General features: G+C 39.0%; 2 protein-coding genes across 11 annotated transcripts in view; one reads left to right on the top strand and one right to left on the bottom strand.

Annotated features, from left to right (window-relative positions):
* Positions 1-11,930, top strand: part of METTL14 (methyltransferase like 14) — a 40,830-nt gene extending 28,900 nt beyond the window's left edge. The window contains exons 7-12 of the mRNA XM_015861863.2: positions 758-848; positions 2,404-2,545; positions 4,641-4,733; positions 5,983-6,099; positions 8,449-8,659; positions 10,356-11,930. Of these exons, the coding sequence (XP_015717349.1) occupies positions 758-848; positions 2,404-2,545; positions 4,641-4,733; positions 5,983-6,099; positions 8,449-8,659; positions 10,356-10,669 (968 nt within the window). The 3' untranslated portion in view covers positions 10,670-11,930. The remainder of the gene's footprint in view (positions 1-757; positions 849-2,403; positions 2,546-4,640; positions 4,734-5,982; positions 6,100-8,448; positions 8,660-10,355) is intronic.
* Positions 11,931-15,044: 3,114 nt separating this feature from the next.
* Positions 15,045-17,176, bottom strand: part of SEC24D (SEC24 homolog D, COPII coat complex component) — a 48,321-nt gene continuing 46,189 nt past the window's right edge. For all 10 annotated transcript variants that reach the window (XM_015861850.2, XM_015861860.2, XM_015861852.2 and 7 more), the window contains one exon: positions 15,045-16,899. In XM_015861850.2, the coding sequence (XP_015717336.1) occupies positions 16,759-16,899 (141 nt within the window). In that variant the 3' untranslated portion in view covers positions 15,045-16,758. The remainder of the gene's footprint in view (positions 16,900-17,176) is intronic.

Below are 17,176 nucleotides of genomic sequence, written 5' to 3'. Positions count from 1 at the left end.
TTATGTACAAGTAACAAGGTGACAATGTTACATACTTGGAACTTTTCATTTACCAGTGTGATGTGAGATATGGGAGTTCAGAGGTTTGAAGTAAACGAGGAGGAAACTTATTGTTTTTCTCTATCCATTCGAAGTAGTAAATAGGAATGATCATAGAGATTTATTAGGAATGATCATAGAGATTTATTAGAAAGTTGAACTGATGTGTCTTGGGGACTGGGATATTTACATTTTCATCTTATGCTGAGGCTGTTGTTCACAATAATAAGTATAGGAATCCAATAAATAAATACACATAGGATCAAGTCGCTATGACTTAGAGGAATTACCAAATCTTTGTGTGTAAGAGTTGCCTGAGGGAACCAGGTACAATCCAGCTGCCACTGTAGAAATAGTCTTCAAAGATCAAGGCTGGTAGGAAATCATAGAATCGTGAGTGTTAATTGTATCTTAACATAAACTTTTGGATGGAAAGAATGAGAAAATAACTTTCATCATTCTTCCTTTAGTGGCTTAAATGAGAGATTGCTTTCTTCTGATAGAAGGTGTTTTGAACTCATGATCGCTCCAGAGAAGGTTAGAACATTGACACTGAATTCAATATCATCCGGCAACATTAATCTTAATTAACTGGGCAAAGGCAGGAGGCTTTTGTAAAGTACTGCACAGAAAACTGCTTGAAGGGTTTGGTTTGTTCTAATAGAAATAAAAGGAGGCTAAGTATTAACGTGTTAACTTCATGTTTTCTTCTTCTTAGGCTTAGCAGATAGGTTTGAAGAATATCCAAAACTTAGAGAGCTCATCAGATTGAAGGATGAGCTGATATCTAAATCTAACACTCCTCCCATGTAAGTGTTCGTGTGGAATACACCCTTTCTTCTCCAGACTGGTTTGAAGTTAGCTGTCTGCTTTGCAAATCTCTATCTTTAGTACCTGTTCATAATTTACATTTTCTACTTCTGTTTGTATATACAAATTAATCAGTGGAAACTTCAGAAGACTAAAATCAGCTTGTTTTCATTATTCTAATCTAGATGTTTAATGTAGTATGTAGAAGAGACTTTCTAGTATGTAATTGTAGTATCTGAAGCTTTGTGTTTGTTTTTTTTTTAAGACTGAGCTGCCAGCTAGTTGGGCAGCATTCGTTTATTGGGAATGAAGAGATATTTACCATGTGATCATAAATCTCTTTGTCATGTAGTTTGCAGTAACAATACAACCTTTAAAAGTAATTGTCCTCAATATAACCTTAGTTGTTCTTTTAAGCATTTTTGTCTGGTATTCAGCTATCATCTTAGTATCCTTCAGTCAGGCATTACCATATAGTTTCAGATGAAAAAAGTTTAGGTTGACAGGAGGTAATTCAGAACTAATAGGACAAATTACCTCTCAGTTTTTGCTGAATGTTAGACTCGGTGTAAACATGCAGCATATAACTCCCAGGAGTCTGAACTTGATGCTTTTAATATACTAATCAGCACCCAGAAATGCAGTATCAGTAAGTCCCGTGAAAAACCTCAAAGAAATCATCTGAATGGCTGATACACAAACTACAGAACAGAATTTGCTGTTTTTATGTTTATGGGTGTTGTTTTGTTTTGGGGTGGTTTTTTTTTTCTTTCTTTTTTTTTCTTTTTTGCATTCTTAACCTTAAAATGCAAAAGGGAATAATGAATGATCAAGTAGCTCCAAATAAAGTCATGAAATAACAGTGTCATCTGGATATCTTTTTGGAAGGAAGAGGGCTGGTAGGCTGCTAATCACATTTTGTAAGTCTAAAGGTACCGGGGAAAAGAGCGATATGACAGTGACTGGTGGGTACGTGTGGATGCCAGGCAACAGTGGGATTGATTAGAAAACATGAGGTTAGGGAGCTGTGCTTTTGCTATGGGTAGAGGAATACATTTCTGTTAAGTGAAAAGTAATCACATTTCCAGTATTCAGAATCTTGTGAACATAACACAAAGTACATGACCATTCTAAAAATACGCCGTATTTGTGACGTGAAGTAACGTGGAAGTCTGTTGCACTGTCACTGAGTGCTGGCTTCTTAGATGTTAATGTTTTCTCCTATGTAGTCCATGGTTGTACAGAATGTTCAGTGATTCTGTACCAGATATTGCTGTGCAATCTGTCTGGGCTTTCTTGCTTGCTAAAGGAGAGTCCTTAATTATTTATTGAGAAAGGGGGCTATTTTAAAAAAAGCTTAATGCAGCAGCATCCAGTGTAGGTTAAGCAAGAATGTGTTTCATATCTTCCTTGGCTTTAGTGCATTTAAGCTTTATGTACTAAATAAGAGACCCCTTCCTTCCCCCTTACCTTGCTACACAGAAATGCTGTGTATTAATTTTCTGAGCGTTGTTATAACTTCTTTGAGCAGTTTGTCAACATTTGTTTAAATAGGTACTTGCAAGCAGACTTGGAAGCTTTTGATATTAGGGAGCTGAAATCCAAATTTGATGTAATTCTCCTGGAGCCACCACTGGAAGAATACTATAGGGAGACTGGCATTACTGCAAATGAGAAGTGCTGGACCTGGGATGATGTAAGTATTGCAATAAAAAAGATTCTGTACGTGTACCTGAGGAATTTGTAGCAGAAAGTGTTAGAGGTGTTTAAATTAAAATTCAAAACAAAATGGCAAGGTTCTTATGAAAACTTAATGTTTTTATCATATGCGTGCCTATGGTATTTGTGTTAACAAACTTCTTTTTCCCCTCAAGGAATTTTATGAACTAGAAGTACCATGTTGTTCTGAGCCTGATTGAAACCTTAATTGTAAAAACAAATTTTCTCTCCACCTCCAAATTCTGAGTTTTCTTTTTCTTCTTGATTTCTGCTGATGAAAATTACAGTATCTAGTGTAAATATTCTCCTATTTCTTGAAGTTCTTGAAGAGACTTCTAAAGTATGCTTTTTTATGCATTAGTTTTTAGTGAAAATAATAGGTGAGTGTATGTCACTGAAATATACCACTGTTCTCCAAAGTACTGATCAGGTATGAAACTTTAACAATCCAATTGTGATTTTGAGAGGCCTGGTAAGAATATCAGTCTTACCTTTGAAGTTTGATTCGTGCATTTATATATTCCTTTACAACTTATTCACCTAAAAAACTTTTTGAAGCCGTGTTAATTTCCACCCCTCCGCCCCCCTCTTTGGGAGTAAGGAGAAATTCTGATGTGTTAGATGTGATCTCTTTGTTTTATTGTGCTCCAGGGAACTGAATTGCAGAATAGGTTTAAAATTCTTCCTATAGTAATGCATATAGATGTAAAGAAGAAAATTAAAGACTTGCTGATAAGTAACTGTTCCATATGGAAAAGGAAGCAATAAAGTCAGCTCTAGAAAAGCAAGGTGAGGCCTAGAGGCATTGAAGTGCTAGATGTCATCAAGCACAAAAGTTGGATGACACAAAGCATGTTGACAAGCTTGAGTATTCCTTCACTTGGATATTGAGTGCAGAGTCTTACTGTACAAATTCTGAATACCAATAACCTGGTTCTAGACTAATTTGATGGTAATACAAGCAAAGCAGTGAATTGAAGAAGTTGCAGCTAAAATTTTCTTGTGTTCTGTGCAGTTTGGAGGAGAAGGTGTTGGGGGGATAATTTCTGTTTAAGACTAGATTTAGTGTGTTCTGTAGGCTGAAACTTCACAAGTGAGTCAGTCAAACTAAAGGACGCAAGTTCACCTTTAAGGAATGAATTTGAAAATCAGGGTGTTAATGCCTGTGATAATAGGTAAGGTAACTTGAATGTCAAGGAATAGGTGGTTTCTCTGTTAGCTGCCCTGTTATTTCATGAAAAACTAGTGCCTGAAGGAAAAGATGTTCTGTCTAACAAAAAAAAACACATGGAAGTGTTGGGATAAGGAGTTATCCTCTTAGTCAGGAATTATATCCCCTTAAAATGCATTATACATCTTATATATCTTCCCAGAGGCACTGAATGAAGCTTGATTTGACATGTTAGCAAGTTACAGATGAATCTCTTTAATTTGTAATGAGTCATGTACGCTTTTCATCTGAAGTTACTTCATTCTGAATACATCTTATTTGTCATTGCTGAGCCACTGACCTGGTAGTTTGTTTTCTTTCCTGAAAGTGAAAATGGATAGCGTATCTCTTCTACATGGTAACAGGAATTAGGCTGTGGGTGTCTATTTGTTGTTTGTTTCTTTAAATGTGTTTTCACAAGGTTCCCAGGAATTCGACTTCGGGGCTGAAAAGAATTAGACGGTGTTGCTCTGTTATTAAATCTTTTTGCTACCAAAGGAATGAAGCAGTGGGTTAGGGGAAACAAACAAACATGTAGAATGTGTTATTCTTTTAAATCTAACCATTTCTATATAGAAATAGATAGAACTTATGCTGAAAAGATTATTAGTCTGCCCATCAATTACAGTAGAAGTGTGAGCTTGTGTAGATTATCTTAGCAGTACCTAACATGCTTTCTGAAAAGCAATTTTAAGAAGATAGCCAAAATATAATACATCTTTAATAAAAGTCCTCCTTGATGTTTTTTTGTGTTAACGTTCAATACTTGTTAACTATTTTTCCTCACAACTGTGATTAAATCACAAAAAGTAAGAAATATTTAATTAAGAAATGCTTATTTTTATTTTTATTTTTTTTTTAGATCATGAAACTAGAAATTGAAGAAATTGCTGCCCCAAGGTCATTTGTTTTCCTATGGTGTGGTTCAGGAGAGGGTCTGGATCTTGGCCGAGTGGTAAGACAGTGTTTTAATTCAATTTATCAGGGACATATTTAAGAGTTTATTTTTGTCGTTGACTTTCTCTTTATAGAGTTCTCAGCTGTAAATGCTTAGAGATGCTTTGTTGCTGTAGTAGAGTATAATTTTAAGTGGAGTAAATAAATTTAAGTAGGTGTGGTGTTAACAATTTAGATACCAATATTTTCCAGATGAGCTGCTGTGACTATGTGAGGAAGCATTATTCTTTCATGACTTCAAAGCTGTACTACTGTTTTGTTCTTGATGCATACAAGTTACCATAGGAGCAGGTTGTCACATTTAATGCATTTAAATCATTGTTTGTTAATAACAAATCATAATAGTTTTCTGCCAGAAGTACTAGTAGAAAGGTGCTACTGTTTGATAAAGTAAGATAGCATGGTTTATTTTCAGACATCACTTGGAGTTTAAGTAGATTTAGGAAGTCTTAGCTCTATGAAGGTCTAGAACCCTGGAATATCTTGAAGTTTTAGAGTAATCTTTGTGCTCGTGTTGGAGCTGGTGGAATATGAGTTTCCAATAGGCTTGTATGCTGAAACATTATTTTCTTAGTTTGAGCAGTGCTTTCTATTAAAACAGCCATATGGTATTTGTTAAAGGACAGCAAAGCAAAGTTACTAATCTGTCTGCTTTATTGCCTCATTTTGTCATTTTGAGGTTGGTTAAATTAGCTTTTTTGGATAGGTTGATTTTGGTCACACACATTTGTAGCAAGACGGTTGTTGACTGTGGCAACAGCCAAATGAGCTTGAGTCCTTAATGTTCAGTTTTCTTCTTTTCCATGATTTTGCTGGCAGGAGTTAAGGGTTAAAAAGGCATCTAAGTTTTGGGATTTTTTCCTTTTTAAGTATAAGAAAAATCTCAAAGTGATGGCAGAGGCTTTTTATCTTCTATATAGAACTTTACTTTGTGAGTCACTACCTGAGTGCAGGATCCAGTAAAGGCAGGGCCGAGCTGTTCTTAGAATTGTTGTGATTGATTTTTTATGTGTCACAAGGTTAAAACAAAACAAAACCCTGATATATAGACAAGTCAGTGTGCATGTAAAACTTATGTTTTGACAACTTGACAAAATACAATGCAGTCATGCTAGGAAACTATTTCATCTGTAACAAATTTGTCTTCCAGGTACATCTTATGAAAATCAAGTACCTGTATTCATTGTCAATTTAGGGTACTTTAGTTTTTGATGTTGTATAAACTGTTATATGTCTGTTACATTTAGTGTCTACGCAAATGGGGTTACAGAAGGTGTGAAGATATTTGTTGGATTAAAACAAATAAGAACAACCCTGGAAAGACCAAGACTCTGGACCCTAAGGCTGTTTTTCAAAGAACCAAGGTAAAGGTTTGGCTCAATTTCTCCTCTGTTCCTGTCCTGGCTCTTGATGCTACCCTAAGATCTCCTGCCTTCACAGCAGCTGGTGACCCAGTTTCAGGAAAGCAGACACCAGGACATCGGTTCCTTTTCGCAAAGTGCTTTATATAGAAATCAGCATGTTTTTTTAGGATGCATGGTGAATTTCTGTCCCCTTCTTGCCTATACCCAGTGTGAAGTGGAAAAGTATCATCTGCATTTAATACTGCTTGGTAAAATTCCATTATAATATTCTAAAAGTCATATGCTTAAACCTTGTTAAGTATTGAAGACTGCTGAAGATGGGTCATAGATGGAGCACTTTCCATTTTCACTTGAGAATTGTTTTGTCTTCTGAGTGGTTCCAGACATGGGTGAATAACAAATAAGCATCTAGACTATTAGTAATACCTCTTTTGTAATACAGACTTCTTTCCAAATTAGACTGGTGAGGTTGTTGCTAGAGAAATGTCGTTTGATAGAAACTAAACTTGGCAGTAGAATGTGACTGAATTTAGAGTCAAAATAAATACTTAATACTGTGAACTATAAATTGATGTAGTTGTGAAAAATTACTCTGGAAGATCAAATGATGGTTCTGAGCACACATGTATGTGCCCTGAGCTTCAATCAAATTAGTTAGCATCTCCTGGCTTCTGACAGTGACTATCCTACAGTAGTGACAGAGTTAGCCAGCTTGGTTTAAACTAAGCAGTTTCATAGGTATGTGCTGGAAGAGATGCAGAGAAAAAAAAGTACACTGATTTAAGAGACTGGAATGTATCTTATTCAAGACCTCAGAAAAAAGCTAATAAGATTAGTAAGTAATTGCTTTGTGTATGTCTGGACTCAACTCTGGCAGCTTTATTGAAGATAGAGAGTTGACTGATAAAGTGTCATTAACCTCGGGGCTCATTCTATGGTCATTAATCATTCATTAGTGCTAAACAGCCTCAACTCACAGATTTGCAAGTTTTAGGAGTATAAACTCCCCTTTAAGATATCTTGTTTTTCTTTGACTTGCATCTACGTTAATCTAAAGCTTGTTTGGAAGTATGATGTATTTGCTATTAATATTTCTAAGTGTAAGTACTGCACGTTTATTGTGTACAGTGTTGCAAATACATGCAGCTCGCCCATGAGGGAGAGGCTAAAACTGATAGAGGAGGATTTGGAGTCACTCCATTTGTTAATGGGGGAGAATTGGTTCTGTTGTCAGGGTTATTCTGTTTATTGAACAAAGGTTGGGCTGAGGTCACTATGCAATAAACATGAAAATTGGACGAGCTTGTTTTGACTAAACAAATAGCTCTGTTGTGCAGGATGGATTTCCAACAGATACAATATCAATTCCTATACTTCTGGGTTTAGATTAGGGATCTCTCTAGATGGAGGTTTTATGCTGTGCCACCTTTTATGGAATCTAAGGTACTAATGAGTAACGTGTAATCAAAATAAGACTTTGGATAATTTTAAAGACTATATGTATGAGGCTCTGCCCAAAAACCATGTAACATCCACACAGATGGTCAGCTGCATGTATTTGATGGATCACCTGTTCTTCCTTTCGTATTTATTTACTAACTTTTAAAACCCTTGCCAAAAGTCTGGAAATTATCACACATCATTGTCTGCAACTTTTTTATGGTCATATGGTGACACTTAGTAAATGAGTTTTATAAGATTGGGGAAAAATAGTTCATTTGAGCTTAGTATTCCTATAAACAGGCCCTTTAACATCTTTGTGGCTCTCCGCTGGACTCTTTCCAGGGGATCCTTGTCTTCTGTGTACCGGGGAGCCCAGAACTGGCCACAGTATTCCAGGTGAGGCCTGACCAGGGCAGAGTTGCAGGGGAGGAACACCTCATTTAATCATGAGCATGAAAGCAACTTTTTAAACTTACAGTCTGAATAAATTAGGTCTGATTTTCACTGCTTTTTATGGCTGGGAACTTTGAAAATTATTTGTGTGAATCAAGTTACGATTGGAACGCTGATGAAATAAACAGTTCCCTCACTCTTGCCTTTATCATATATACTTTCTTGTGATGTCTTCTCAGCATTTCTGGCTTAAATCTCCAATTGTGCTGTTATTGAAGAAGTCCAAATATTTTGCTTCAACTTCTGTTCAAGTTCTAGAACTTTGTAGCGTAGATCACCAAGCCAGGTAACTTGAACTACACTCTGCTTTGTTTTCAAAAGGCTCTACTGGTAGTTTCAGCTTGATCAGTTTTTCTAGTTCATGCTCCAGGATTTACTCTGTCCAGAATTGCATTTCCTCAAACAGGTGTATGTGCAGCATGTGACAAGTGCTCTTCTTTCTTGTGTACGTAGGAGCACTGCCTTATGGGCATTAAAGGAACCGTGCGTCGCAGTACAGATGGTGACTTCATCCATGCTAATGTTGACATTGACCTCATTATCACAGAAGAGCCTGAAATCGGCAATATTGAAAAACCTGTGGAGATTTTCCACATCATCGAGCATTTCTGCCTTGGACGACGGCGTCTTCATCTTTTTGGAAGGGACAGTACAATTCGACCAGGTACCTGTGATGTTTGTCAAATAGTTACATTTTAGTTTCCTTTAATAATCCGCTTCATTATGTGGGACCACTTGATTAGGTCTGATAGAACGTGAGAAAATTATATTTAGACATAGTGCGTGTTTTTTTCTGTGAGGTTTTGTGGTAGCTGCAACTTCACACAGCGCTATAAAATAGATTTCACTAAGCTTTTTGAACAAGGAGTCACGTGGGCCAGAGCATTTGTCTTGGTTACTTCTCTGTAGTGAGTATGTACTAGGGAGCAAGAGAATTCGCCTTCCCTGGCTGGAGAAACTTTCCAGGCTTCCCTGCCCTTCCATTCCCAGACAATTAACCAGCCTAGAGTTCAGCAGCAGCAAAGAATGTGGCATCAGTTGACAATTCTCTCAGTGCTGTGATAGTACTTTAGTAGATTCAAGTGTTTAGATATAGTGTTTAGATAGACATCAGAAGTACTGACTTCTGATCTAGTTAATGTTCCATCCCTCATAAGGAGATAGCAGAAAATTTTAATACACCTATAGATCTCGTGTGCATGCTTTCATACAGAGCCATACCAAGCAATATATATGTATATATATATATATATATCAGCTAACATTGCATTTTGAGGACATTATATGAGGTTAAGCTTTACAGGAGCGTCATTTCTTTTTCTACACTGATTTTAAATTCCCTTGAGCGTGGTGCCAGTCCTACTGTCAGTATCTGAAGATGCAGTCTTACACCACGTGCTTCATCAAGCGTGATAGAAAACACATACAAATGTACTGTTTGGATTGAAGGTCGCTGTGTTTTATTTCTCTTACTAGTCAGGTTTTTCAGTTTATTGTGTACATGATGAAGGAATTTTGCTGCAGGAGGAAAGACTATGGTAATAAAATTTTGACAAATTATTTTGCTTTTGTATCAGTTACCAGTGCTGTTTCTGCCTTAAAATCTGATGTGGAATACAGTACAACAGCCCTGTTCTTTTCAGTTATCTACAAGTGCTTGAAGTGAGTGACTTTGTACCTGATGTTATAGATGGTGCGGTTGTGCTTTACATAAATAGGTTCTGTACTGGTCTCTCAGCATTTGTGGTACAACGTGCCCCTTCAGAAACAAAGGGGAAGGAGGCACAGAGAGGTGAAAGTGCTGTGGTTGCCCTTGGTTTAGGTTCTTCTTGCAGTTTTGTATAGCAGTGTTTCCCACTAATTAGAGATTAATATTTTGGGTGGCAGAGGAGAAATGGTTCAGGTGGTAAAGCTGAAGGGTTCACTGACTGCTATGTTTTGTATATAAGCAGATTGACTTAACACTAAGCTCTATTTGCATATCATGGGATTCAGTGGCAGCATTGTTATTTTGCCTTCAGATGCATGTTTACAACATGCCGTGGTGCTGGCTGTGCTGTTTTGATTGGTTTTTGGAGACAAGCACCTTTTGAAAAAGGCAGAAAAAGGCGAGAAGTAGGTTGTCTTTAAACTAAATGAATTTGTTGATCTGGTTTACAGTGCAGTCCCAGAGGAGCTGGAAGATGCAGCATAGGAACAAGTGGGAAGGGGTGTGGCTTTCCTAGAAATGATCTTTTTCCTTCTGTACAATGTGTAGATAAGTCTGTTCCCATCACTTTAATGTTCACTTAACAGGAAAAAGGAAATTATAGCCTTGAAGCATGACATTTGTTATTGTTGTCTGTGGTTTTGTTCCTTAGGATGGCTGACCGTAGGACCCACCCTCACAAACAGCAATTTCAATGCAGAAACGTACTCTTCATATTTTACTGCTCCAAATTCCCACCTGACCGGCTGCACCGAAGAGATTGAGAGACTTCGGCCCAAGTCACCTCCGCCCAAGTCGAAGTCTGACCGGGGAGGTGGTGCTCCCAGGGGAGGAGGAAGAGGTGGCACTTCAGCAGGCCGAGGAGAACGGGGCAGAGAGAGGAACAGAACTAACTTCCGTGGTGAGAGGGGTGGCTTCAGAGGAGGACGAGGAGGTACCCACAGAGGAGGCTTCCCCACACGCTGATGACTCATAGGGAATTGCTTCTTCCCCAATCCCTTACCCCATATCTGAATCTTCTTAATATTTTGTTTTTGCTGAAATGAATTACTCTTGAGGCACAAGCTTCATGACTTTTAAAACTGTTTTTGGTGCAAGCAGTTCCAAATAGTCTGCCTTCCAATGATGGGCCGGGCACATCGCCTCACTTGACAGCAGCACTTGAGGGTGCTAAACCGGACCTCTTGATGGCTTCTGTTTGTCAAAGCAGAGCCATCTCTTCAAATCACTGGTGGGACTGAAATGAAGATACTTGCTGTTCCTGTATTGCAAGTCCTTGCAAGTTATGGGTTTTTTTAACGGTAATTTTCTCCAAAATGTGGATTCTGCTTCATTCTTTATAGATCCAGGTTTGGACTGACTTGAATTAATACGGTGGAATAGGCATGAAATGCAGTTCTGAATTGTGTGGTGGTGGCAGACTTATTCTGTTACTCATGGAAGAAAAACTGCTGTGTCTATGTAGACACCTATTTTAACTTCTATTTTAAACTGAGAAGCAAATTGAATAAATAGAGTTCTATTTTTTCTTATTTGGCTTCAGTTTCCCGAATTATTCTTGGGAAAAGGGAACAAGATTTATCTTTGTTTTGTGAAGTGTATGCGCTCACTTTTCATGCCTCTGATGGAGAAAGTGGTAATTCCATGCGGTCACGTGTTGTGTTTCATGAAAAGCAACAAGTTGTGTGTTTTATCCTGTCTGGAACTTCTGTGTAGGTCTGGATTGCTCCTTAAGTAATGATTTTCACCCTACCTCTGTTAATAGTCATCGTCTTCAGTTGGAGAACCCGGTTTCATTGCAGAGCAATTGCACTGTATATAATAGAAAGACCTCATAAGAGGCCAAACTGGAAGTGTGAGGTGATGCTCTGAGTGACGTCTTCCTGAAAATGATCACCCGAATGCTGAAGTCTCAGTCAACCACACCAAGTCTTTTGTTTTGCCTGCTGACCAATGTGCGTTGGAAATAGACTGTTGGCGATCAGGTCCAGAGTGCAGTATAAAAAGAAGGCGGTTCCCTTTGGTATGTACAGTACTTGTTTTTACCAGCTCCGAACTTTGAGAACAACACTTGGCAGACAGAACAAACCTGGCTGTTAAGTCTTGTAATTCTTAGATATGGATTTTGGAAAATTGGATTTTGTCTCAAAATGTTTGTCTGGTGAGGTTTAACTTTAAGGCAACTGTTCTGTACAGTAGTGAATTATTAAACTTGTTTATCAAAGCTGATGTTGAAATATTCTTATTAATATTTTGTGAGTTTGCTTCTTAAGGTTTTGGAACAAGTGAGTTTTATTGTGGTTTCCTGTCTACTGTTAGAAAAGAGGAGGCACTGAGTGTTCATGAAATGTTAGTGTGAAGGTTTTTGTAGGGTCTGTCAACTTCACAGTGTATTTATTAAGGGGCTGTTACAGGATAAATGGAATTCATGTATTGTTTATGTTTTGTTTCTTGCTTTTAGACCTGGAAAGCTGAAGAGTGGCAGGAACTGGGAGGAGGGGCTGTATTTTAAGGGCACTCTGCTGAATGCTCCTTAGAGCAACACTTGATAGATGTTATGCTGCAGTAAGAGAACATTTTCTTCTTAATTTTGCCCTAACGATGCCCTTACTGAAAATATAAATACTGAAGACAAGCTTAAGTAGGTGGCCTGTGTTAGATTTTATCTGTCTGGCTGGACCAGCTTCACAAAGGAATTGCAATGTACATTTTAACAAGCAACTTTCCTTACTTTTCTAACTGAGGTGACTGACAATGAAGTAAGTTTTTCTACATTGCATCCTTGAAGAAAAGCCGCTCACTGGAGGTGTTCTGAAGGTGTTCAGCAGTGATGGGCTGTCTCCAAAGGTAACAAGGTAGCACATGGATGTAGCATACTTGGGATTGTGGAGATGATAGTTAGAAAACACAGTAGAAGTGCTGTTTTTTCCCCACACTTAAAACAGTGAAAACACATGGTTGCTTTTTTTTTTAATTGCTGTTAATTTGGGCCGTATCTGGAGCTGTGACTGGAGATGAAAAGCTCGGAATTCCAGTTTTTGGTTATTTTCTCAGTTCTGTCGCTTTAACAGAAGTAGGATAACACTCACTGTCAGTGAACTGATTAATATTTCCTGCAGTCGCCTTAATTTCAGCGCATTATCCTTGAAGATAAAAAGCCTAACAATTTTCTTCCTTTCCAGTTTTAATAAAAACATAAAGCCACCAGTCTGATTTGGGATGCCTGTCTCGATGTTGTCGTGTCTTTCCATTTTGGAAGAGGCTTATAGGACTCGGAATATGTTGAATACCCCCTGTATAAATGAGGTGAAGGATTTGACAATTACATTGACAGGATACTTGAAGTGTCTTAGTATTTAGCTTCAAAGGGATTTCACAATACCAGTCAGCTGCAAACAACGGTGTGCAAATCCAGCCATCAACCTTAGGGATTCCTTCCACTCTGAGACTGTCAGTTAAGATGAATTGGTTGAAATGCAAGATGTCTGTGTAGGTTAATGGGCAGTGCGTTCAGAATTTGTTAATGTTATTCCCTAGGCAGTATCATGAAGGTGGGCTCATTGTTCACAGATGCTTTAGTTGGTGGAATTCGGGCAGCAAACAGTTTTATCAGAAAGTGGTGCTTAAATGGCATCAGATCAGGGAATTAATGTTAGAGCACTCTGATTTTCTGAAATCCTTGGCAGGGGATGGAAGTATCCTGAATGTGTTCTAGACAAGGACGAAGCTCACCGAAACATTGAAAACATGCATTTGTTTCTTGAACAGGGCTTCTTAAGCTATTGAGCAACTGAAAGTGACAGGTAATGAGGCCTCGTTTCTGTATATGCTGTTCTTTCCAATGGGAAGTACTGGCAGCTTTATTGCTGTAGTGGGAATATACTAATATAATGGGGTGAAGGTCAACCTAATAAAGGGAAGGCAAGCTTACTAACCTGTATGGAATAGGGTTATTTCCATAGGTGAAAAAGCAAGGTAAGTGCAAGGAAAAACATGAAATCATTTTGAGTGTGTTTACTGTAGCAATTAAAGAGAGGGAAAAACAAGTCCTAGCTACGATTAACCAGAGTTTTTGAGTACTGTAATACTACCACTTATACCAGAGATGAGAACTGCACTTCTTAAATGCCTGTGTAATAACGTCCATGGTCATTTCAGGAGCTGCTGCACGTCACCTGAAGATGTATCTTGATAGGTCAGTCATTGTGACACCTTAGCGTAGGTAAAACTAACCCTATGTGAAAGGCTGCTGCTCTGATGGATGGGGTATGCAGGTAGTTCACATTGTGAAAACTTTGTTCTGGGGAGCAGCTCAGTACATGAACTCCTGCTCTTTCTGCAGGCTTTACTGGTACATGGGTAAGTGATGCGGATGTTCCCTGTGGGGCATAAAAATCATTTTGCTTTATAAGTTTCTTAGAGCAGTTTTTTGTGTGGAATTTCATGTAGCGTGTTGAGTATTGCCTGGAAAATAATAGTGGCAGTGTGGAATGGGTTTGTGGGTGCAGGTAACAGTGCTGCTGTCTCACTACATTTTCCTACGTGATTTGTGTTGAACAGATGAAGTAAAACTGCCCACTAATGGTGAAAGAATTCTGCTTTTCTTTTGGCAGGTCTTCTTAGCTCTTTATGGTAGATTGCTGTTCATGTTTTGTTGTCTGACAGCATAAACTGTGTAGCTGCACAGTTCTGGTGTTCAGCCTGGCTGATTCCCTCCCGTTTTGATGGGGGCAATGCTGAGGGCACACAGTGTAGTTTGGGAGTGTCTGTAATTAAGTCTACAAGTTTCCTTGACATGCTTTTTCCACCAGGCTTGCTAGTTCGCTTTTTTTGGTACATTGGTGACACGGTTCAGCATCCCAGTGAGTCTCCCTGCCGTCAGCTGAGCTCAGTGCTGACAGAGGAACCAACCACTGAGAAGTCTGTAATCCAGAGTGAGCTTCCCCAGGAGGAGATGAGCTACATTGCTCAAACCCCTAACAGACACTAGTTGCTGGATGTGCACCACAATGTTATTTCTGCTTTGTAGGAACTAAGGGCTGTTGAGCATTTAACTCTGCCATGTTTCCTGGTCAGTGCAGTGATTATGTTGTCTTATGATTACGGGAGAAAGAGCAGAGGAGTTGTGTGAACCCTGAAGCAAGTTTCCATTGCTGGTTGTCCTAGAACCGCCCTCTGTAGTGCCCTGGGTACTGGCTGGAGATGGTGCAGTGTAAGAGGTACAGGGTAACTTCTGACAGAGAGGCTGATAGCATTAAAATAGATAAAAAAATCTGAGACGCTGTCTGTCTTAGAATAAACACATTATGTTTAATAATTCCTATGGTTTTGTTTTTTTTTTACACTTGAGAGTTGCTGGTGTCATTTCTACAAAGTACACTGATCTGGAAAGGCAACAGATAATTTTTACAAAGTAAAATGCCCTCAGCAACGTGCTCATTTTGACAGCTGGATTGGGTGTGAGCAGCCTTTTGTAATATATCTGTCTGTTTTAAGAGTTACACAGTGCACAAAGATGCAGCTGTGCTGATAAGCTGTCACGAATGTGCACTGCACTGCTTATTGTAGCTATGGAAAGGATAAATACTGATTAGAGACATTAACATGATCAAAGGCACTTTTTTTGTACGCGGCCCACGTCTCACACACTCCCGAGGCTGTGTTTTATTTTGGTTTTGCCTTCTGTGAAATTCTGGTAATTGTAACAATAGCTTTTCAGGTTTGGAGAAGTTCAAATCCCATGTGAGAGGCACTGGTCCCAAAGCTACAGACTGAAGCAGTACTGAGGTAAACAGCACTTCCTGCCAAGGACTGGCTTTCTAAATGCTACCTTAAATATTGATAGTAGCAGAAGTTTATTTTTCAGAGTGATGACCATTTATTGATCAGTCAGGCCCTGTAACAGGACTGGTGTTAGACACGAGGCTTTCCTTTTATAGCACTGCAACTCACCTCTGGTTAATTTGTCAGCTGTCTTAGAGCTGAGCTGCCGCTGTAATTGTGAGGGCGGCAGAAGGTTGGCTGAGTTGTACTGGGATTTATTCCAGTTAACCATGTGCTAAATAAAGCACGGCATGTTCAGTTGTGAAAATGTAATTAAATCGCATGCTGGATTAATTGCTGCTCTGAAGAGTGGAGGATTGTGCCTTCGCAGTGTGGCATTAACTACCAAGCTTAGAAGCAGCACACTTGACTACCTTTGTCTCGTGGTCCACTGTTAAACTCATTTACTCAAGTCCAGTTATAAAACGGAGGCATTTTTGTGTCCCAGATACCTGTGGGTGTAGGTCACTCAGAGCTTTGTCTCTGTAGAAAATTAATACTTGCCCTTCCTGGGAAAAAGGGGGTTATTCCCTAGAGGTTTGTTTTACACGCAGGGCTTTGAAGTTTCTTCAACACTTTGGTGTTCAGGACCAGGTTGGGCCTTGGAGGCGTTCAAGACCAGGTTGGACGGGGCCCTGGGCAACCTGATCTAGTAAAGGTGTATGTTTGGTGGCCCTGCCAGGCAGGGGGTTGGAACTACATGATCCTTGAGGTCCCTTCCAACCCGGGTCATTCTGTGATTCTGTGAATACTCAAAGTGAACTGCAGCACTGCTGCAAAACTGATTGAGCTGTGTGCTCCCTTGTACAAAAAGCAGCATCTTACAGCTTTTCCCTTCTGTGTAGACTTTTAGCATCTTCGCTGGCTTTTAAAGGATTTATGGCTAGTAATGGGAATAGTTATTTTCTAAATTATATTTTGCCACTTTTCAAGTGCATCCCGTGTGCTCGTAAGCATCAACAGTTTGGAATCTGGCAATTCAACTTAGAGTCAGGACTCCTCAAAGATTAATACCTGAGTGTGGAACTTCTATTCTACAGCTTAATCAGTAAACTAAATATTCGGTGAGCAGCTGGGTGGAATGGAACTGTACAAAAAGAGCACAGAAAGTTTGGTAAAGCACAGCAGAATGTCTGGGTACAGTGAAGCTGTGGGCCAGCCTTCAGGCACCAATGACTGTCCCTCCTGCAAAATCAGAAAGTTACTGGCAAATTACATATATTCCAGTTTCTTTAATTGAGCAGCTGGCAGATCTCTTTGTGAACACAGCATAAGAAATCCACGTAAGAAGCTCCTCCATGAATACTCTTGTCTTCTACTAAGAACTGCCGGAATAGCATCTCTGGCTGCTCCCGTTGTTTCACTATCATCAGCTGAAAAGAGAGACATGTATGTATTTGTGGCATACAATCACAGTGAGCAGCAGTACCATTGTCCTCTATGGGATGATATTGAAGGGAAAAACAACAGTAAAAATGACATTTCAATAGCTGTACTTTGGAACACAGGAGAGCAACTTATATGCAACCAAGAGGAAGCGTGAGGAAGGTTTGCAGAATAAAAGTGACCTTTCAGGGTACGTCTGAAAATCCTGAATAGATAATCAAGTACATTTGAGATGCTTCTGCCTAGAATGTATGCTGGAATTCA

The sequence above is a fragment of the Coturnix japonica genome, chromosome 4, assembly GCF_001577835.2.
Source record: "Coturnix japonica isolate 7356 chromosome 4, Coturnix japonica 2.1, whole genome shotgun sequence".
In the NCBI taxonomy this organism is placed as follows: Eukaryota; Metazoa; Chordata; class Aves; order Galliformes; family Phasianidae; genus Coturnix; species Coturnix japonica.
Note: the sequence above shows the minus strand (reverse complement) of the source record. Positions and strands in the feature narration are given on the sequence as shown.